Raw genomic sequence first — 21,950 nt, 5'->3', positions numbered from 1 at the left:
GAGGATGTCCCACTGCAGAGAAGTAAACTCAGAAATTGCTACACTTGTTGTTAAATAGACTTTAATTATCTTTGTGTGGGAAGGGGTTAAAAGAAAATAAAATTTCTCCCGAGGATGAGCAGCAGCAGGCTGGGAGGAGCGGCCCAGCTCTCCCCGGCTCTTCCTGGAGGCCACGGCCCTTGGCTGGGCTGTCTGTGTGGGAGATGCTCGGGGCACCCATGGTCCCCATGGGCATGCAGGTCCCTAAAGGCACAAGTGTCACTTTGTCCCCTCCCTGCGTGGGTCCACCACCCAGAGCAGCCCAGTTGTGCAAAACCCCCATATAAAAAAATACCAGTTTTCAGTATCCTAAAAAACTAGAGCTTTGATCAACGTCAGTTCTCCACACCCTTGATTGGAATTCTGGGATGACACCCTGAAGAGCCGCTGGGTTCCACTGCAAGGGGATATTGGCACCAGGAGGGTGACAGGGAACAGCACCCGTTTAGTGTGAAGGGGATGGATTTTTCCAGCCCCTTTCTTTAGCCCTGGGTGGGCAGAAGGTCCCTCCATGGGGCAGGAGCACCCACCCCACATTGTCCCTGTCCCCAGGGCAGGGCCAGGCGCAGGACGGGCTCTCAGGCAGGGGGCTCTGCTCTGTCCCTCCTGCCATCCCCGTTGCGAGGGCAGTGTCGAGGTAAGAGCCAGGTTACAGGCTGGGCTCTGCGCTGGCCTCCAGCCGCCTCTGGTACCGCTGCCGCCGCTCGCAGCGTGGGCACGCCGGGGCGCGGGCGTGGCAGTCCCGGTGGAAGACGGTTTTGCATTCACTGCACCTGGGAAAAGAAGAAAAAATGAAACCCACTGTGTTGGTAATGTCAGAACAAAGACTAACTTCCCCCACTGAACCAGGGGACACTTCCCTGTCCTGGTGTGTTTTGAGCACTCGCTGAGCAGAGCCCCAGCCCCGGCTCAGAAGGAGCCTTGAGCGCAGGAGCAGCGGCTGCTCGAGTGGAACATCCACCCCAGCAGCTCCTCATCCACCCCAGCAGCTCCTCATCCACGCCAGCAGCTCTGAGTGCAGCAGCTGGGCCGGAAGGAGCGCTGCCAGTGTGTGAGAGAGATGGGAGTGAGGTTTGAGCTGAGGTTTGTGCCCTGCTCTCCCAACACCGAGCGCAGTTCGAGGGTGTGAGAACACCCCCTGCACAATGAACCCTGTGACACCAAACCCTGGACACCAACCCTTGTTTCACTGATCCCTTGACACCAATCTCGTGAAACCAACCCTGACACTGATCCCTCATCACCAACCCCTGTGACAGCATCGCTGTTGGGGACCCTCTGCTTGCCATGGCTGGGGTGGAGACCCCCACCCTGACAGCAGGACCTGCATGTGGCAGGGAGACTGTGGGGACAGTGGAGCTGCAGGGAAGGGACAGGCAGCCAGGAGGGAGCTGCCCTTGAGCAGGCGGCTCCGTGGAGGTGTCGGAGCTCCCTGATCTGGCTTGGCAGCAGCAGGAATGTGACACCCTGCGAAGGACCCCAGCTCAGGCAGGGGTTTCACTGCTCAGTTACCAGCAGAAACGTCCCCACTACGAGGGCTGAGGTCAGTTTCTGGGTTGTGATCCCCAACTCCTCAGTGGCAGTAAAATGTGGCTCAGCCACATGCCAGCGGGGCAGCCAGATTTATCTTCACTGTGCAAATACCTGGTGTACAATCCATGTGTGAACAGCAAGAAACACCTTAATTCCCCAAAAGATGCGTGGGACAGAGGCAGAGAACACCCGGCAGTGCCAGGAAAAGGACCACAGCATCTCAGCTGGGGCAAAATCCTGCTCTGGAGAGGAGCTGCAAACCCTGAGGGACTCGGGACAGGGAAAGGCTCGTGCATGGACAGGCTGGAGCGGCTGCTCCCCATGCGTGAGGGGATTTGGGAAGCCGGGTTTCACCCGGTGTGGTTCCCAGCGAGAATCGGCATCTCCTGCCTCTAGCTCCCCCGAGCTGCCGGAGCAGGAGAGGGTCCTGCGCCGGCGGGGTCACTGTTTGAGGCGTTGCAGACACATCCTGCAGCGAGTGCCGGTGTGACCCGGCGGCCCGGGGCGGGCAGAGGGGCAGGAAGCCGCGTTTAGCTCCGCGAGGATGTCGGCTGAGCCGCTTTCCTGCTGCACAACCCCCTCCGTCAGGGTGAGAAAGAAAGACGTCAACAAACTTCAGAGCTCGGCTCCACGGGACACGAGACCTCCGGCTGCCAGCCAGCCAGCTCAGCCCTGCGTGCCAGCATTTTCCAGAGCCCGGCTGCTCTTTTTCCAGGGAAAATCGGTCCCCTGGGGATGCTGTTGTCCTCGATAATGAGCTCAGTGCTGTCACTGTGGCAGGGAGGGGAGCGAGCAGCGCTGCTCCTCCTCCACGGAAATACTCTAGCCCTGGAACACATGGAGCACCCACGGATCCCGGTATCCGTGGTGTTTTCTGCAGGTTCTGGGTGTCGCTGCTCACTTTTAGGGATTGCCAGGCAAAGTGAGACCATGCAGCCCATGAGCCTGTGAAATCTCTCTGCCAGGATTGTGCTCAATGCCAAATAGGCTAAGACAGCACAAGAGGAAACGGCCTCAAGTTGCCTCAGGGGAGGTTTAGGTTGGATATTATGGAAAATTTCTTCACTGAAACAGTTGTCCAACTCTGGCAGAGGCTGCCCAGGCAAGTGGTGGAGTCACCATCCCTGCAGGGATTTAAAAGCCCTGTGGATGTGGCACCTGAGGACATGGGTCAGTGGTGGCCTTGGCAGTGCTGGGGGAACTGGACTCTATGGTCTTACAGGGCTTTTCCAACCTGAATGATTCCACGATTCTATGGCATAACCAGCGATATGTGGATCTCTCCACCTACAGTGGAGCAGGCTCCTGGGCTGGAAGGGTTTGACTTCAGCAAACCTTGATGGTGGTGGGGATAAGAGCTCCCCTCTAGCACCATCCCCATCCTGATTCCAACTTCTGTCCAGCTGCTGCACCCTGACCCACAGCTGACCCCACTGCAGGACAGGTCCCTCTGCCTGTGAGGAATGGAACCTCTGTGGGCAGGGGAAAACCCCAGTGAGAGCCAGTATCACCCCTCTCCTGCTGGGAACATCCTCAGCCTCTCCCAGCACATCCCACAGTGCTGTTCTCCACCCACCTCTGCTCCCAGAGCAGCGGTGGCTGCCCTGGAAGTGTCCAAGGCCAGCTTGGACAGGACTTGGAAGGTGTTCCTGCCCATAGCACTGGATGGGCTTTAAGGTCCCTCCAACCCAAACCATTCTAGCATTCTATGAAATCTGTGTCCATGTGTCCATCCTTCCTTCTGTGGCTGTAGAGGGATGTAGGACAGTCCCACTGCCGCTTCCCCTTCCCTCCTGCAGCCCCTACAAGGGATCAGACCGACCCTGAGTTGGAGAGGCACTGGCCAGGTGAGCAAGATGGGGACACGCAGAACCTTCCTCCTCCTCCTTCCTCCCTCCAGTCCCTTGGCTGCCCTGGCACCCAGCAGGGCCTTTCCAGGCTAACAGCAAGGTGCTGGTGGCTCTGCATCTTCAGTCTGCAAAGCCATCTCTCTTGGTGACATCTTGGCTCTGTGAGGATGGTGTGCTCCTGCCCCAAACAGCCTGGATTTTGTTTGGAGCATCCTGGAGCTGATGGGCTCCATGAGGACATGGGCACTGTGAGGATGAGTCCCACAAAGATGGGGGAAGCATAAGGACGTGGCTCCCACGAGGACATAGGCACCACAATATGGTTGCCATGGTTGGCACAAGGTTGCAGGCATCATGAGGATGCACAACCACCTCGGAGCCATTTGCAGTTCCCTGCGTGCCTTGGAAGTGGGGTCTGTGAACAGAACTCAGGGGTTGGCTGGGGCTCCTGGCGTAAGGCAGGCTGTGCCCCTGGGCGTCCTGGCTGCAGTGGGATGGGGCAGAGGTGGATCACTCACCTGGTGGTAGTGTCGAACTCGAAGGGGAAGATGATGTCGCTGCTGTTGCAGATCTGGCAGATGAAGCCGCGCTGGGTGCACAGGTCGCAGCTGTAGACGTGGTGGGATGCGAACTGCAGCAGCGACTGCAGGAAGGTCTCGAAGGTGCCATCAGCGATCTGGGGGACACAGGGGTCAGTGCTCCTGGAGCCCGGCCCCGGTGGGGTTTGCTGTGTCACACCCATTCTTTGGGCTGCCCCTGAAGGCAGGGGGCCTGTCCTCCAAAACAACCCCCAGCCCACAAGCCTGGGGTGCAATGGGACCCCGGTCTGCTGAGAGAAGCACCCACAACCTGCCAGGATGGGGCTCCCAGCTGGGCTATCACTGAAAAACCCAACTGCTGGGAACCTCTTGCTGAAGGAGCAGCACGTGGCATCCCCACAGACACTGGGGTGATTTCACCTGGAAAACCCCAATAACTGGGCCAGGGGGCTAGGAGCAATCTGGTCTAGTGGGAGGTGGAACTGGATGGCAGGGGGTGGGTCTGGGTGGTCTTTAAGGTCCCTTCCAACACAAACCATTCTGTGACTATACACAGCTCTCACCTGCCTCAGATCAGCCACGCTGTATTTGTGGGGACACTCCAGGAGGTAATGCCTGTGATCAAGCCTGCAAAGAAGCACGGAGAGGAAGGGGGTAGATGGTGTCCACCACATCTCCAAGAGCTTTGGAGCAAGGAGCAACCTGGATGAAGCAGCCTTTTAAAGTGAATCGCTGCAGAGCCCATTTTCACATCCCAAATCCTGCCACTGGAAATCATGTGAAAGCATTTCAAAGGGGGGGAAAAAGAAAATAAATATCTCATCTATTTTGCCAGGTGTTTCCTGTCCAGCCAGAAGCTTCTCAGCCAGGAAGGTGTTTCCTGAGTCACAGCTCATTGTGCTGACCCAGCCAACAGATGGATAACTCCTTAGAGCAGATGATATGGAGGGGAAAACCAGCCTGAGCCTTGGCAGCACCTCTCCCTGCTCCCATGGTGAGTGAGGAGGGGAACCAGGAGACCACCGGGGTGCCAAGAGAGGGGAAGGTCACCCCGGGAGGGACCTCACCGCTTGCTGAGCTCCTTCAGGGCGCCGCTGCGGCACATGATGAGATAATCCCCCAGGAGCTTCAGCTGCTCCCGGCTGCGCAGGATCCGCCCCATCCTCTCCACGTGCTCGTAGAGGCTCTCGTTGACCAGCCTCAGGTCGATCAGCGGCTGGTTTCGGATCTGCATGAGGAACTTCAGGGCCTGCTTGCACACCTGGGGCACAGAGAGAGGGGACAGGTGGGCACAGACCGTAGAGCAGCCCCAGAGCTCGGAGGGAGGTTTGGAGCGGGCGCTCCCAGCCCAGGGAATGCCCAGATGGACACTCAGGAAGCAGATGCTGGAGCGTTTCCCTGCTCCCAGCGTGGAGGCGGCGCAGGACTCACCCCCCGTTTGGTCAGGTCCCAGTTGTGGATGAGGCGGGAGGGGATCACGGTCTCCTCGTCCCGGTGGCAGCTGTCGCAGAAGTAGAGCCCGGAGAAGGCGCAGAGCTTGGGCCTGGCGAAGGAGAAGCCGATCTGCCGGGAGCAGCCTGTGGGAGCAGGGGGTGAGAGGGAACTGCTGCCCTCAGCCTCTGCCCACCACTGCTGGATGGGGGAGAAACTTCTGGCAGCATGGAATTGAGCAATAAGGTTTTGGGAAAGGGTAGACACCACCTAAAGCACTTGTAGGATGCTCAGTGTGAGGCCTCCAGGCCCCTCCTCATGGATCTAAGCCCATGATGGTTCAACAGTTCCTGCTACACATTTTCTCCATGAAAAGGAGGCTGAACTATCTGTGAACCCACTTTTATCCATCAAGTCGTTCAATTGTTAGGGGCTTTTTTTTAGGAAAAGTGAATTCTGGCAATATCCCAGTGGTTTAGGGAAGAACCTAAATCCCACTTGCTGTCCCATCACCTCCACCAGTAGTTTTGCACTATTTTACCTTCACTCAGCCCTTTTCTTTTCTGCTGATGTCACAGGGTACCAAAACCTCATCTGCAAGGGATGAGATCAGGATGGATTAACCCAAACCCACCTTTATTATAGCAGTAGGGAACCCATCTTGGCTTCCCTACCCCCGTCCATTGCATTCTGGAATAGCTGGAGCTCATCCCCCCAAAATATCCACAGAGATCATGTGCTGCTTCCTAAATTCATAGGAAAACCCTTATTGCTCATTACTCTGAGATGGAAGGGAACACACTGGGTGTCAGGCTGGGAGGGGGGTGAAAGCAGGGCAGGCAGATCCCTAAAGAAAACCTACACAGAAAAACTGGGAATTTCTCTTTTTGGCTTGTGGCTTCCAGCTGTGGGGAGGTGGAAGATGCAGGACAGAGCCTGGAAGGGAAGGCAGAGACCAAAATACCAGAAAAAAAATTATAAAAAAAGGAGACAGATTAAAAGAAAAATCCCAACCTGCTGGAAGGTACAAGAAATATAATTGAAGCAGGAGAGAAATCTGAAATTTAATTAACTTAGCAAGGTAAAGAGCAAATTACAGCTCCTGTGGAGGTCAGTGAAGGTGCCACCAGAATCTCCCCGTGTGCCGAGAGGCATCAGGGGAAGGGTAAAGGATTGTTTTGCAAAATCAGCCCGTCACGCCCATGGCAATCCCCGCTCCCGTGCTGCCTTACTGGAAAAACTGCTCCAGATTGCACTTTCCCCACAGGCTGGGGCCTCAAAATGCCCAGGAAGGGAGTTCTAAGCTTCTTGATCTACCTAAGGTTGCTTCAACCTCAGTTTCCCACTGTCTGTACCACAAGCATGTTAAATGGAAGCCCAGTAACATCCCAGTTGGACTGGGCTGGGGTGGGATGGGGACTCAGCATGGGGGGTTCACCCTGTGCCCACAGGACACCAAAGGTGCCCCTGACATGAAGCCCCATCAAGGAGATCTTGTGCTGCTGGGATTCCTGAGAAAACAGAGAAGCTGCAGCTGCCCCATCCCTGGGGGTGCCCAAGACCAACTTGGACAGAGTTTGGAGCACCCTGCGATAGTGGAAGGTGTCCCTGTCCATGGCAGGGGGTGGCACTGGGTGGGCTTTAGGGTCCTTCCAACCCAAACCATTCCATGGTTCTGTACCTGCACAGATGAAGCTCTGTGAGTCCAGGCCCTTCTCCATGGGGATGGCCACCAGGTACTGCAACAAGAAGCCATTTTCCTTCACGATGTTCTTCAGGACCACCTGGGAGTGCCCATCCAAGCTGCCCCCCAGGGTCAGCGCCTCCTCGGCACTCTCCAGGTAGGACATGAGCACCTCTCGGACCAGCTCCCGCCACGAGGCCGCCTCCTCCGCGTTCTCAGCCTGCAGCTTCAGCACAGCCTTGGAGGTGATCACCTTGAAGAAGGAGGGTCCCCCCAGGCTGGTGTCGGGAAGGATGTCCTGGATGGTCTCTATGCCATAACTGTTGCTTAAAATTTTGTCATTGTTTCTGATTTTAAAGCACTTCAGAGTTTCTAGAGACAGGGAAAAAATAAACGGGACCCAGGTTTTGTCCACGTCCATGTACAGAACAGACTCTTTGATTGCATCCAGCTCTGCTTCTGGAGCTGGAGTCCAGTCCAAGCTGTTCCCAGGCACATCACTGTACTGGAGAGCACTGGAATCGCCCTGGACGGGCTGGGCTTCGCCTCCATCCTCGGAATACTCCAGAGTCTCCCAGTCCTCCTCCTCCAGCTGCGGCCGGCACTTGCGCAGTGCCTCGCGGATCCTGTCCAGCCAGTCCTCGGCCTCGTCCTGGGAAGGGGCTCGGAGGAAGAGCTTTTTCCCCAGGAAAACCAGCTCGAAGCGGCCGTCCGAGTGGGTCAGCGCCAGGGACTCGCAGCGCAGCAGGGAGTAGGTCTCCACGCAGATCCGCTCCTCGTGGTCCAGGAAGAGCCGCAGCTCCAGCGGGGACAGCTCACAGGAAAACTCCTTCCAAATCCCCATGGCTCCTCGCCGTTCCAGGCTGCCCAGCTTCAGCAGCCCGCGGAAAGGGTTGGAGAGACCTGGGGAAAGAGACGGCTCAGTTTGAGTGAGAGAGGGGAAGCTAGCGGGGAGAGAAAAGCCAAGAGGGGCTCAAAGCAAGCACCCAGAGGCGTGGCAGGGGTGACAGCCAGTGCAGGTACATGGTGGGCTGGGGCAGGAGCTGACAGGACCTTGGTCTCCATCACCGTCCACCTGCATTTGGGTTTCTGTCCCCTGCATATGGGTTTTGAGGCTGGAAACAAGTGGGATGAAGGAAAGGTGTTCCACAGGGTGGACAGACTCTCCCACTAAAATGCTTCCCCCCAGAGCTTCCCTGGGCTCAGCAATACCTTGGGAAGCTGCTCCACTGCCTTCTGTAGCTCCCAGTGCTGCCATCAGCTCCCACCAGCCAACGGCTCTCCCCAGACAGCTCATCCCCACCTGGAGCAGCCCCCAAGCACGAGGGCAGCAGGAGGTGGCCCGTACCCATCTGTCTGCGGTGCACCACGCTGAAGCCCTTCTGCTCCCGCTCTGGGGACATTTTGGGCTTCCCAGTGTCCGAGGATGGCACTGAGAGCCTCTCCAAGTCCAGAGCACTGATGAGCCCTGGGGCTGGCCCCTCGCTGTCCCCCTCTGGCCCGAAGCCGTTGGCGTCAGCCGTGCTCCTGCTGCTCTCTCCCGGGGAAGGTCTGTAGAAATCATCTTCTGAGATCCAGCTCTTCTGTTAAAATAGAAAATATTATGAATTATTAAGCTCATCAAACACCCTGTGCCCTTCAAACACACGCATCCACAGCAACCCCTCCGCAGGGGCTGCTCCTGCGCAGCCCAAATCCCAGGCAATGATGTGTGGATTTAATGGAAGGTGTCCCTGCTCACGGCAGGAGGTTGGGAATGAGATGAGTTTTAAGGTCCTTTCCTCCCCAAACCGTTTCATGACTGTCTGATTTTCTGCTGGCCATTCCCAGGTGCATGGCTCCCCTGCTCCCTCCAACCAGAGAATGATCCATGGAACTGTGTCAACAGTTTGAAAATACTAGGATTGTATTCTGGTAGGATAATGAAGTCCAAAATCCACCTGTTCTCTCCCTCTAAAATCCCTGTGGAAGGAGAGCACATTCCCTGCAGTGCCCACAGGTCCATGGAGTTTTACTGATGGGGGTGAAATTCCAGCCCTGCCATGAAAGGGCACAAGCTGGAGCAGCAGCAGCAGGAAGAACAGAGATGGGGAGAGGCACAGAGATGTCCAGGGTGAAATGGAGACCTACTGCTCACAAGAGGATGCTACAGGGGCCTGGCCTGTGCAGGGGAAAAATAAGGCAGGGAAAGCAGAAGCAGCCTCTCTCTGCATGTGCCAGGAGGGGATGATGAGATCCATGAGCTGAAAACAATGTGGCTGTAGCTTCTTCAGGAGCTTTTCTAGCTACAAGAATCCCAGAATGATTAAGGGAGAAAAGCCCTTCGAGTCCCACCTGTGCCCAATCACCACCGTGGCAGCCAGACCAGGGCACTGGGTGCTATGTCCAGGCATTCCTTGGACACCTCCAGGGATGGGGACTCTACCACTCCCCTGGGCACCCCCTTCCAATGCCTGACCACCCTTTCAGTGAAGAAATTCCTCCTGAAAGGAGCAAGGTTCTGGGAAAAGGTCCCTGAGCAAATACCAGGAGGGAAAAACAACCCAGCTCAGTGCCCTGGCACAAGGGAATCAGCATTCCTAGACCCTTCCTGGGCTGCATCCCAACAGGAATGTCCTTTCAACCCCCCTCTGCAGCCTCCCAAGAGCCTTTTATTTTGAATAACAACCGAAGTGACAGCAGAAGAGCTGTCACCACCCTTTGGGGAGGATCAGGGGTGGCAGCTCCTGGATTACTCCTGGGGCAGGAATGCAGGTTGCTCCATGAGTCATGGAGAGCAGGGGGAATTTCCTGTTGACACAGTATGTTATACATAGATTAGGTCAAACTGGCTCTGGGCCACGAGGAAGCAGCGGAAACGGGATAAGCGGGAGGGAACCGAGAGGAGCAGAGAGCAAAAGGAGAAATGGTCTGGGGGGTGTGAGGTACATCCTACCCTCACCAGCATGGAAAGGATGGGAACCAGCATGGAAACAATGGGAACCAGGATGGAACAGGCAGTAACGAATTAGACAGAGGACAGGGCTGTTCAAAGAGTTTCCTAAAAGCAGAGGCCAGTGGATGTAGATCAGCTCCCGGTGGCAGCAGGGGAAATCCGCCGCTGCTCAAGACCTACACCCGGGAATGCCATCCCACTCTGGGAACAGATGTGCTGCAGGAGCATTTCCCCACTGGGAAACCAGTTTGTTTCCTGTCCAGTCAACCCTTTTCTCTTCTCTTACATGGACCATAAATGAAGAAAAGTCCCCATGAGAAACTTGACTCTGGGGCTCTTTTATTGCTTGCACACAGCCCACAGCCAGATTTGTGCAAGAGCTCACCCCTCTCCAGATATCCCTATCAAACCCAAAACTTCCTGCAGCAGCTGCTCCTGGAGAGGAATGACTGACAGGCCAGGCAGGGTTTCAAAAGCTTTGGTGCCTCTTTCACCAGGGAACACAGAAGACTTTGATCCAATTTCTCCTGAGGCAGCTGCATGGCCACAGCTCCAGGGGGTGGGAATCATCACTGATAACCAAGTGGGAGCAGCATGGAAGATGGGAGTTTGGAGAAATCTATCCATAGAAGTGTCCAAGGCCAGGTTGGATGGGGCTGGGAGCAACCTGGTCTAGTAGAAGATGCCCCTGCCTATGGCAGGGGGTGGAACTGGATGAACTTTAAGTCCCTTCCAACCCAAGCCATTCTGGGATTCCCTGATCCTAGAAAAGCAGTGCCTACGGGAGCTGTCCCCAGTTTTATTTCCCTTTACCACAGGATACAAACCCAAGGAGATGGGAAGGGAGGGAGCTGTAGCACATACCGGACACCCCAGCAGAGGAGAGAGCAGGTGCTGGGCTGTGGGGCTGCAGACAGCCTGGCTCCCCTCGCTGCCACTGCTGTTTGCTCTGCCCGGACCATCCCGAGGGGCCGGAGCTCCGGAGGTGCTGCCGGCATCTCCATCCCCATGGCCGGGGGGTGCGGGGGCTCCCGTCCCAGCAGAGATGTCCCTGCTGGGGGGAGGCTCCTGCTGCGCTCCGTGGGACGGTGCCGGGCGGGCGGGTGATGCCGGGGGGCCTGGGGGTGGCCGGAGGGAGCAGCCCAGCACGCCGGGGAGCAGCCGTCCCTCCGGGGTGTCCGGGCTTGGCCTGGCCTTGCTGAACTCGGACAACACCCTTGAAATGGAAAAGTGATCGGTTTGAAGGCAGCTCAATAATCAAAACCTATAAACCCCCACCCCGTTATTGCAAGTTGTAACCATGTAAAAAAGGTTCAGTTGTCACTGCTGGCCTCTGTGGAATGGCAGCACGGTGCAGCTGGAAAAACCCAGTGATGCCAACAGAAAAATGTGAGATTTGTGCGCCACAGAGCAGCCCCAGCCCCATGGCAGGGAGCAGGGCTCTGCCTGAAGGGAGCATTTTCCAATTACACCCAGGAATGGGGTTGAAGTTGGTGGATGGAGGGACAGCACTGGGTGCTCCCCACAGCCCCAGCCCCATGTACAGCTCCGGGACTTGAATCCAGCCTTGGAACATATGCCAAACTCCAACTGTTTCCATTAATGAGCAATTAACAGTGGAGCCTGGCCAGAGGATTGGCTGTTCCCGTGGTCCCACTCCACTGCCAGCCCCAGAATTAAACCAGCCCAAGATTAAAACTCAAAGGAGCGTCTCCATCACGAGTTTAATCCAATCAAGGCAGGTTCTTCCAGGATCACTGGAAGATGCAAAATCCTGGAAGCAGGGAATGTTGCTCTTATAGATGGGGAAGCACAGTCTGCAGCTCCAACTCTTTCCTGAAGACTGGGAAGAGGCATCACCCCGAGGCTTAGCTCCCTCAGAGTCACACTCTAAGGTGACAGGCAAAATATTTACAGATTACTCAGAGCTTATATAACCCTGGAAATCTTTGTGCTGGATGCTTGGCAGGGATAAATCACAAGGATGACAAACCAACAGCCTCCCTCTCTGAATGATTTGCCGAAGTTGCAAATTACAACCCTTCCCTGTGACCAAACTCATTTCTTTCCCCCTGTGGAAAGCCCTGGAGCATCCCCCAGTGTATGCCAGGAAGATGTGACATTCCTGAAACCAGAGAGCGGCATTTTTCTGACGTTTCTGCCCTGGTGAAGAGGACATACACACACTTCAGTGGCTATGAGCTCATCTGCAGTGGCAGCAGGGTCTCCACAAGCTGTGTGGAGCAGTTTGTGCAAAGAACAAAAGCTCCTTCCAGAAGGGAAAAAGAGCTTGTTAAAGGCAAACAGGGAGAAAGACTTCCAGCCTGTAAAGAGAAAATAACAAGAGCCTAGAGAGGGTCAAAAATCCCCTTGGAGAGGAGATGTGGGGAGAGACTCACTCCTGCAGGGACCTGTCCAGCTCCTCGGCGGTGGCCGTGCCCAGGTCGGAGTCGCAGGACAGCGGCTCCTCGCCGCGCTCGGGGCTGCGGGCGCACGGCGCTGGGGGGAGGCTGTCGGAGCCCAGGCTGGACGAGAGCTGGGACGAGCTCGTGGTGTTCAGGCTCAGCGAGGACGATGTGAGCTTGATCTTGCTGCTGGCTTTGCCGATGGGCAGGACAGGGGCTTGGATCTCGATCTCATCTGACCCTGAGGACTGGGAGATGGAGCCCAGCGATGCTTTCCTGTGGGGTTCAGAGGATGTGAGGGGCTCCAGCAGCTCAGACATGGGACACAGACCTGACAGGGACAGTGGGGTGAGGGTCCACTCATTCAGAACTGCTGACTTATAGGAGAGCTCGAAGGTTAAGGACGATAAACCCTGCAAGTAGCAGAGGAGAAACTCGCACTCCTCAGCGTCCAGGAGCACAGCTGGGGCTTGGTAGTAGTCGTGCAGCCGGGCCCGGTCCCGCAGCAGCAGCTTCAGGTAACACTCCATGAGGCCGTCGTTGAGTGCCAGCCGCAGCCAGGCCCGGCAGCGCCCCACGTCCGTGTTGATAAACATCAGCTGTTCCAGCTCCGAGACAATATTCCTGGGAAAGGAGGAAAAAGAACAGAACAGGAGTGAGTGGCTCTGTTTTGGTCCATAGCGGGGTGCAGGAGGGCCTTCATCAGGCACTGCACAACCTGCTCTGCTACAGGGAGTTCAGGAGTTGGGATAAAACTGGCTGTGGAAAATTTCTCTCCTTAATGGAAAGTGTGGTTTTCCACGGAGGGAGATGGCTCCTGAATGGCCCAAACTAATTATGTTGGTAAGGGCAGCCCTGTGGTGCCTCTGGCTGACCATCCTCTCTCTCACTGGAGGCATCTCCCACCCATTGCTTGCACTGAATGATGCAGAGAATTCCTGCTGTCCTTGTGTTTTTGTGGGGTTTGTGCTGGTTCGATCCTCCTTGGTGACAACCATGTGTCTAAATTCTCACTTCAAACTTAAAAGCAGTCAAAACACAGTGTAAAGTGTTTTGGCAGCCCCAGAAAACCAACCTGGCTGGGGTTGAGCTCAAGTAATCCCAGACTCCTGGATTTAGCTCTTCTTCCCTAAAATCCAACAGCGACACCATGCTCCCTGATCCTCCCTGCTCCCAGCTCATCACACACCTCAAAAACCAGAGCAAAGGTTTTGTAAGACTTCTTTCCTAATCTGTCTCTCAAGACAGAAGAAAAAACCTTCAAAGGGCACAAAAATATCCCCCATAGCATGTGAAAGAGTTATTTTAATCCACTCTTTCATAATTCAGGAGTCGGTGATGGAACTGGATGAGGCTTTCAGAACAATTTGTGTGTGGGCTGTTATTTACTGTGTGTGAACTTGACTTAGGGAGTGGCCTAGAAAACCCCAGTAAACAGTGATCACTCAGGAGGGACCTCCTTAAAGGCTAGCTGGGACATGGGGAAACAGGGCCAACCAGTTCCAGCAGATCCAGGCCAGGAGAGAGCCCAGATCCCTGTGCTGTTCACACGAAGCTGCTGCTGGAGACCAGTGTGGTCACTGGGGTTCCACTGGGCCCAGAAATCCAGCCTGGCACCCAGAAGTAAATAAGAAAGGGGTGTGCCATCAGTTTCAATCCTCAACTTTTTGGGGACATCAGCTCACCCCCAGCATACCCTGAGCAGGGATGTGGGGACTCAGCCCCTCTTGGCACTGCAGGGGCTTCACTGCTACTTCCATCTCCCAGGGTCCTGGGCAGGGACCCCAAAGCCCCGTGAGAGCATGCTTCCCTGCAGCTGAGGGGACTGAGCACACAGATGGAATAGAGACATATTTGTCCATCGAGCCATCCTCATTCCCTGAATCTGACAGCACCAAAAGAAGGGACAAACCTGAGCATGTGAATCCCTGCCAGCAGCAAGAGCCACTCACCGATGCGTGATGCTCTTCAGCAGGCCCCAGAAGACTGGCTGGGGAAGGGGGCCCCGACCCCCTGATTTCTTCCCTTTCCCCCCACTCTCTGCCTTGATGTGCTTTGCCTTCAGCCCATGCACAAACACAGCTTCCAGGGCACTGCAGAGCGTGTTGGCGTTGCTGTCATCGCTGGTGACCACGGCGTCCGAGCTCACGTACTGCTTCTGCAGAGCCTTGATGGCATTCACCAGTTGCTTCTTGATCAGCTGCAAGACAGGAGGTGCAGGTTTGGATTATAAAAGTGAAAATATCAGGAAGGATTTAATGTAAAAGAGCTCAAAAACCAGTGAGGCTTATCCACAGTGAAGCACCATGTGACTCCTGCCTCATCCTCACTCTTTGGAGCGGCTGAACCGGTCAAGCTGGGGACTCACACTCCTGTCATCTAGATAATTTTGTTAAAAAAATAATAATTTATGCAATTTTAGCTGATGTTTCAGAACTGGGGTTGCCTTTAGAGTGTGTGGTGCTTCCTCTGCAGACAAGAAATGGCTTAAGGGGATGGGAAAAAGGAATTGGTTCTTTCCAGGCGCTCTCTGGGGGGAAACACGAGGAGTAAGTGTGGGTTAGAAAGGAGAAACTCAGAGGAGGGAATGGATCCCCTGAGCTCGTGCAGGTCAGCCCAAGCAGCATGTGACATGTGACATGGGGCCTGCCAGCAGAAATCAAAGCCATCGACCTCACTGGCTGTGCTGGGTAAACACTCAGGGGACGGGCCCCAAAACAGCGGGGTTTGGAAGGACATCGGGGTTCAGCTGCTGCCCTCAGAGAGACTCAGCGGGTTCTGGGATGTGGGAATTTTGCCTTCCAGCAGCTTTACTTCCTCTTCCACCAGTCAAAAGCAGCAAGTTTGGTGAATTTAACAATTTCATGCCAGTGGAGAAGATTTTCCCTAAGGCAACTGAGCCTGGATATCTTGACCAATCTTATTTTAAATCAAGGTTGTGTTTCCCAGCAGGCGCTTAGAAAACACCACAAATTCCTCCTCAAATTCCAACCAAACAATCCATGTTTCAGCACCATGCAGCATTCCCAGCAAATGCTGAATGTTCCCGAGCAGGGCTCTGCAGATTTTGACTACAGCATGGGTTGGCTGTACAAACCCATATTAAATTTCCAGCCTGGGATATTTTTTTCAGCATCTAAATAAGATTCCCAGCAGCTGTAGCTCAAGGACAACAGCCAGGGAAGTGTGTCCCTTATTTGGGGTGCTGTTTTCCAGCTTTTTCAGCTGCCTCCCAGGTCTGCTGCTCCATGGAAGGAGCACTGAGGGCTGAGAAGAATAAAGAGTGCAGATAATTTTATCAGTCACACACAGATTAATCCATGGAAGGAATAGAATACTTGGGTTTAACTGCTGATGTGGACTTTGGATTCATCCTAATCCCAGCTGGCAGCACCCACAAGTCCTACCTGTCCCCGGCAGTGCCTGGAGTTGCACTGGGAGCTGTCTGGGGAGCACTGTGGGCTCTGGCTCACCTGGATGGCTTCCTTGGGGTCCTCGGGGTGGCTGGAATGCATCTCTGCTGCTGCCGCTCCCCGCGCTGCCTTCACATGTCACCTGTGGGACAAGGAGGGCATGGCTGAGCACCCAGGGGCTCCACCCCACTCATCTGCCAGGGGAAGGGCTCCTGGTGCCACCCACAAGGGATAGTTCCTGCCCTGAGGCATTCTGCAGGTGCTCATGGCCAGGACACTGTGGGATCTGAGCTGGGAGTGACTGACATGGAAAGGTGCTGTGATTCCAGGGACAATGCCTGGGGACGCGTCCCAGGGACCAGGAGAGTTTCAGGCACAACAGAGCATGGCCAAGAGACCAGGAGAGAGTAATGAACCCCTGTGAGGGGCCCTCAGGCAGGTCTGGCCAGCAGTGCCACAGGCACGGCCAGGGACTGCTCCCCTTGTCCCCATGTCACCTGGAATGCCTAAGCCTGGAAAAGGCACCCAAAATCCAAGTGGGAGTGGCATTAGGTGGCCTGGACAAGGGTTGCCACCCCCCAGCAGAGCCTGGGGAAAGGTGACAGCAGTTCAACTCTCTGTCACATGTCAGAGGAGTGATGCTGCTCCAAACCCAGCTGGGACAGACCCTATCAGCACAGAGCTGTCTGGGGAGATGGGAAAGAATCATGGAATGCCAGGATGGTTTGGGCTGGAAAGACCTTAAAGACCACCCAGTTCCACCCCCTGCCATGGCAGGGACACCTTCCACTGTCCCAGGCTGCTCCAAGCCCCATCCAGCCTGGTCTTGGACACTCCCAGGGATCCAGAGGCAGCCACAGCTCCTCTGGGCATCCTGTGCCAGGGCCTCTCCACCCTCACAGGAGGACTTGCTTGCCAATATTCAGTCTGAATCTCCATTTCTAGTTTAAACCCATTCTCCCTTGTCCTGTCACTGCCTGCCCATGTAAAGTCCCTCTCCACATTTTCTAAAAACCCCTCTAAGTACTGGAAGGCTTCAGGTTCTCCATGAGGAGTTCATGAGATGAACTTCAGCATCTCCCCATGCTGGGGGGTGCCAGGGCTGCTCTGCTGCTTTGGTGTGAGACAGAGAAAAAAACAGTGCCCTCCTGTTATGGAAAACCCTGCAAAGACCTGATCTGAACAGACTGGGCAGCCTGGCCAGGTCACCTGCCACTGCAGGGACAACAAGGGACCTCTGACTTCTGACTCTTGGCTTCCTGCCCTGCTCCTCCCTCAGGGCCGTCTGTGAAACCCAGCTGTGCCTGGAGCCTCTGAGCAGAACACATGGTGTCAGAAGGACACCCATGGCACAGCTGGATCCGTCTGCAAACACAGCTGGATCCCTCACCAGACACAGCTGGGCCTGGCATGAAGAGGGATCTGAGAGCTGCTCCAGCACCTGTGACTGCTCACAGCTTCCTAATGATATGAGAGGCTGGAGAAGGAATTTATTTATAGAATCCTAGAATGGTTTGGGCTGGAAAGGACCTTAAGGACCAGCAAGCCCCACTCCCTGCCATGGCAGAGACACCTTCCACTGTCCCAGGCTGCTCCAAGCCCTGTCCAACCTGGTCTTGAACACTTCCAGGTATCCAGAGGCAGCCACAGCTGCTCTGGGCACCCTGTGCCAGGGCCTCACCGCCCTCACAGGGAGGAATTCCTTCCCAATATCCCATCCAATCCTCTCCTCTGTCAGTGTGACACCATTCCACCTTGTCCTATCAAACTATTCCCTTAAGCTGGAATCACTTGCCATCTAAATTGAGAAGGAGAGCCCAGCTGTTGGCCACAGGGTTGGATCTGCCTCTGGCAGACAACAGGCTTGGGATGGCATTGATGTGTCAGATTTTATTTCCAAGCCAACACAAAATCCCCAGAGCTTTCTCTGAGCAGAGGTGACAGCATCAACCTGCCCCTCTCCTGCCAGGCCTGGGCAGAACCATGGTCTGCTGAGCAGCTCCTCCATGACCACAGCCAGTCCCGAAGGCAGCACTGTCCAAATCAGGAGCAGTTTAAAAACCCAGAGTAGCTCAAGTCTGGAGCACTCCAAATCCAGACATCCCAGACCTGTCAACACCCCAGACCCAGAGCATCCTGTGCAGTACCACAGCAGCTGACCCTGCTGAGAGCAGTAGGACAAGAACTCCTTGGGGGCCAAACCCAGGACAGATCCTCAATGTTTCCAGGGTTCACAGACGATTTCAGAGAAAACAAAACTGGTTTTGCTGTGGCTTGTCATAAGATTTCCTCTCCTTGTGTTGCAACACAGAAATGGGGGAGCACAGGAAAGTTAACCACTGGCTCAGGGGCTGCTGGCGGGGTTGGGGAAGTGAGTGGCCCCTGAAGTGGCAGCAGTGGTTGACAAGGACTGCAGGCAGCCACCCCCATCTCTGCCTTCCACCTGGGAGCCTTCAGCTCCTCAGGGCTGGACAGACTCTGCCCCTTTCCCCACCACCTCCTGCTACACCCTGAGGACAAGAGGCACATCCCACCCGGAGAATGAAGGTGGGAGACCCAAGGATGGGAGAGTCAAGGGTGGGAAATCCAGGAGTGAGAGGAGACCCAGGTGTGGGAGAAGACTCAAAGGTGAGAGACCTGAGGGAGATCTGAGGGTGAGACCCGAGGGTGGGAGACTTGAGGAGGGGCACAGGGTGGCATTTCTCATGCCCAGGGAGGCAGCACAGGTGTTCAAGCTCCAGGAGCACTCTGGAGTCCTGAGCTGGTCACAGGGAAAGGGGTGACAGCAGAGGTTTTTCAAAGACTTCATCTAAGTTTTACAAATACCTCGTCTAAGCTTTACAAAGTGAGAGTTATTCCCCCAAAACACTCTCCTTTGCCAGCATCACCTCTCCCATGAGGAGATGAGAGCCTGCAGGAGGTGAGAGCTGAGGAGGACAACCCGCCACCTTCACCATGGGACTCTCCACTCCCACCACGACCAGTCCAACCAGTTTATTCCAGCGCCACGAATCCACATGGCACCACTTCTGTGGGACAGCATTTTCCTGAATAACAAGTGCAAGGAAGCAGCTCTGAGGAGGATTTCACCAAACAAAATCTTAGGTGAAACACAGGGGAATTGGAACAGGGCACTGGGTCTAGAAAGCCCTAGAGGGCTCTGGAGCACTTCCAGGCAGACCCTGGAAAGCCATGGCTATTCCTTGTGATCTTGGAAGAGATGGGATGCATGTGCAAATACAGAGACAAGCACAGCTACAGCAGAGAAAACCCACCAGGTTTCCCAGCAGTCACCAGCCCGGGGACTCCTGGGTGAAACAGGGAAAAGCAAAGAGGTGAGGAACAACCCCAGGCACGGAGCCCGACCTACCCAGGAGAAGAGTCACGGTGCAAGGGCAGAGCTGCTGATTTCCCAAACTGCTGCAAACCAGCCAGATTCTTTGGGAACAGCTGGAATCAAGGTTCATACCAGCAGAGCAGAGCCTCTGTCCCAGAGCTTGGCTCCTCAGTCTCCCAAGAAGCGACGCTCTGTGAGTTATAAATAAACAGCAGGTCACTGCCTGTGCTCCGGGATGGAAAACAACAGCCCACGACGGCAGCGTGAGGGTGACTCAAGCCCTGGACACAGAGCCAGTCATTTTCCAAGCACGAGTACTGTGCCAGTCACCCTCTGCCCTGGGGACACGGGGGCTCTGATGGCACAGTGGGTCCAAGGGCTGCTGTGGGGACAGCCCTCTCCTCCAACACAGCTCCTGCTTTCCACCCAGAGCTGAGCACAAGCTGGGCCCAGAGACAGCCCAGGAGCAGGAAAGCCAGTGGCATGGCATGAGCATTGGCTGGTTTCAGGATAAAACCCCTGGGAACAGCTCGGCAAGGGCTAGGACATGACAGAGCCCCAGCAGGACCCTCATGGTCTGACTTTGGCTCCTTTCCTGTGCCCAGCCTGATGTAGCAGTGCTGATTCCCACAGCAGGAACACAGGCACGCAGTGAGGAATGGGGTCCCATTCCTCACACCACACTTGTCCCTATTTATCACAGCTGACAAACCTGGTGGTGGCTGGAGAAGTGTCACCTCCGATGCACCTGTCCAGCTTCTGCCCAGCAGGGCCCAGGAGCAGCCAGGGGAGGAAGAGCAGCCACTGAGCTCCCAGCCTGGGCGGTGAGACTGTGCTTCCCCAACACGCCAAACTGGGAATTTCCTTCAGCCTAATACCTGCTCCTGCACCAGGCTACAATTTGCCGGAGCCACAGGGAGAGCTGTGGTTGGTTTTCCACGGCACTGCAGCCACCATGCACGGGCCAAGCAGGTTGTGAAAGCCCCAGCGTGTTGAGGCAAGATGTTCCCAGGTTTCTATTCCCAGTTTTTGTGTTGCTTTGGATTGCCAGCACTGGAGTTTTGCCGTGGATGTTCCTGGTGCCATCCGGCTGGGTGGGCGGCTCGCATCCCCCAGCAGGGGACGGCGGTCGCTGCGAGGAAGGCAGAGAGGAAAGGGCCTTTTAATCTCTGCGTTTTAGACAAGAATTAACCAGACCTTGTTTGCAACTGCTCATTTGATGTGAGAAAACGTGATATATTGAGAATGTAACACATGATAAATCAGGGAAAGCTGTAAGGATCCCACAAGTGCTGGGATCTCTGGCTAGTGGGAGGAACGGGCCGAGAGATCTGGGGTGTCAACGCTCGTGGGGGTGAATTGAGGACCAGACACCAACCCCCAGTGGGGCCCCTTGGAAAGGCACATCTGACCCGCTGTCCCCCCATGGGGGACACGGAGAGGAGGAACGAGAGGCCGAGGCTGCTGGCTGGGCAGCGCAGCCCAGGCGTGCGGGGCCTGGCACGGGCGGGCCGGGGGTGCGGGGGCGGCTGTGGGGGCATCCGGGCAGGGATCAGGGCCTGACCAGCCGTGCGGAGCTGGGGGAGCAGCGCTCGCTTGCAACACCCTGCACCCCCTGCCAGACCCCACGGCCCGCACCCCAGGGGCGCCCAGCACCCCGCACCGCTCCACAGACCCCGTCACTCTGCATCCCCAGCGCCCCGCACTCATCCCCGCGCACCCCTTGCCAGCACCGCACCCCACGGGCCGCGCTCAGCCCGCACCTCCGGTCAGGCCCCACCGCCCCCGGTGCTCCCGGTCCCTCCCCCCCCACACTCACCGGCTCCGGCCGGGAAACCCGGAAGTGCCGGAAGCGCGCACGCCCCGCCCATCGTGACGTCATTACGCGGGGCGGCACCTATAGCTCCAGGCCACGCCCCGCGGGTGCCGCGCGCGGGAGCCCGGACACGCACGGACACGGCTGGACACACAGCTGGACACAGGGACACAGACATGGATATACAGCTGGACACACCGGGACACACAGCTGGACACACACATGGACATGCACCTGGACACAGCTGGACACATGGACATGCACCTGGACACAGTTGGACACAAGGGCACACCGGGACACAGCTGGACACATGGACACACCGGGACACACAGCTGGACACGCACATGGACACACCGGGACACACAGCTGGACACACACATGGACATACACCTGGACACAGCTGGACACACACGTGGACACACATGGACAGACATTTGGACACATCTGGACCCTGTCAGGTGTGCAGGGTGCCTCCAGGATGTCATGGCCCCGGGAAGGCGGTGGCTCCAGAGGCTGGGCTGCAGTGAGTGCTTCGGACACCTGGGACTTCCTGGATCCTCCCTGTCCCAGTCCCCAGGGGACTTTGGGGTGTCCCAAGCATGGCACCCACCAGCAGCACCCACCTCTGCAGAGAGTGGTCATGGAGTCAGCAGTCCAGATCTTGGGGAGCTGGATGCAGGGCAGGGCCCAGGCAGGAGCACCTTGTCTTTGGGGAGCAGCATTTCCTTGGGCTTCTTCCATCTGGAATGACAGCAAGGAAACAACATCTGAGGAAATAAAGGCAAGGAAATAACTGTGAAGGAAATTCAAGGAAATAGTCAAGGAAACAGTAGTAAGGAAAAAGCCAAGAATATTGCCTGCAAGGAAGTGTTATCCAAGGAAATAAGGGCAAGTAAATGAAAAGGAAACAACAGCTAAAGAACTGGCATCCAAGGAAATATCCTGGGATATAGCCACTAAAGTAGCAG

General features: G+C 55.9%; 1 protein-coding gene across 6 annotated transcripts; it reads right to left on the bottom strand.

Moving 5' to 3' along the window:
* Window positions 1-44: 44 nt before the first annotated feature.
* Window positions 45-21,025, bottom strand: PLEKHM1 (pleckstrin homology and RUN domain containing M1). 6 transcript variants are annotated; one of them, XM_068212152.1, is made up of 14 exons: window positions 20,980-21,021; window positions 19,879-20,298; window positions 19,200-19,355; window positions 15,890-15,971; window positions 14,369-14,616; window positions 12,411-13,040; window positions 10,876-11,227; window positions 8,425-8,656; window positions 7,074-7,979; window positions 5,393-5,538; window positions 5,029-5,222; window positions 4,525-4,588; window positions 3,941-4,098; window positions 45-812 (listed from the first exon to the last, which is right to left on the bottom strand). In XM_068212152.1, the coding sequence occupies exons 4-14, from the start codon at window positions 15,929-15,931 to the stop codon at window positions 689-691; spliced, it is 3,096 nt and encodes a 1,031-aa protein (XP_068068253.1). In that variant the 5' UTR covers window positions 15,932-15,971; window positions 19,200-19,355; window positions 19,879-20,298; window positions 20,980-21,021; the 3' UTR covers window positions 45-688. The 6 variants fall into 6 exon arrangements, with proteins under 6 accessions (XP_068068253.1, XP_068068248.1, XP_068068250.1 ...); XM_068212147.1 differs by having other exon boundaries at window positions 8,425-8,659; window positions 20,980-21,019; XM_068212149.1 differs by having other exon boundaries at window positions 8,425-8,659; window positions 20,986-21,007.
* Between the last annotated feature and the right edge of the window lie 925 nt (window positions 21,026-21,950).

Source organism: Anomalospiza imberbis, chromosome 22 (genome assembly GCF_031753505.1).
Source record: "Anomalospiza imberbis isolate Cuckoo-Finch-1a 21T00152 chromosome 22, ASM3175350v1, whole genome shotgun sequence".
Lineage (NCBI taxonomy): Eukaryota > Metazoa > Chordata > Aves > Passeriformes > Viduidae > Anomalospiza > Anomalospiza imberbis.
Note: the sequence above shows the minus strand (reverse complement) of the source record. Positions and strands in the feature narration are given on the sequence as shown.

Excerpts from the sequence above, each read along its gene's own strand:
- PLEKHM1 (XM_068212147.1), bottom strand. The coding sequence starts at position 15,931 with ATGCATTCCAGCCACCCCGAGGACCCCAAGGAAGCCATCCAG. Across the intron at positions 11,228-12,410 it reads CTGGACAGGTCCCTGCAGGA|GGTGTTGTCCGAGTTCAGCA; the intron begins GTGAGTCTCTCC and ends TTCCATTTCAAG. Across the intron at positions 5,539-7,073 it reads ACAGAGCTTCATCTGTGCAG|GCTGCTCCCGGCAGATCGGC; the intron begins GTACAGAACCAT and ends CTGCTCCCACAG.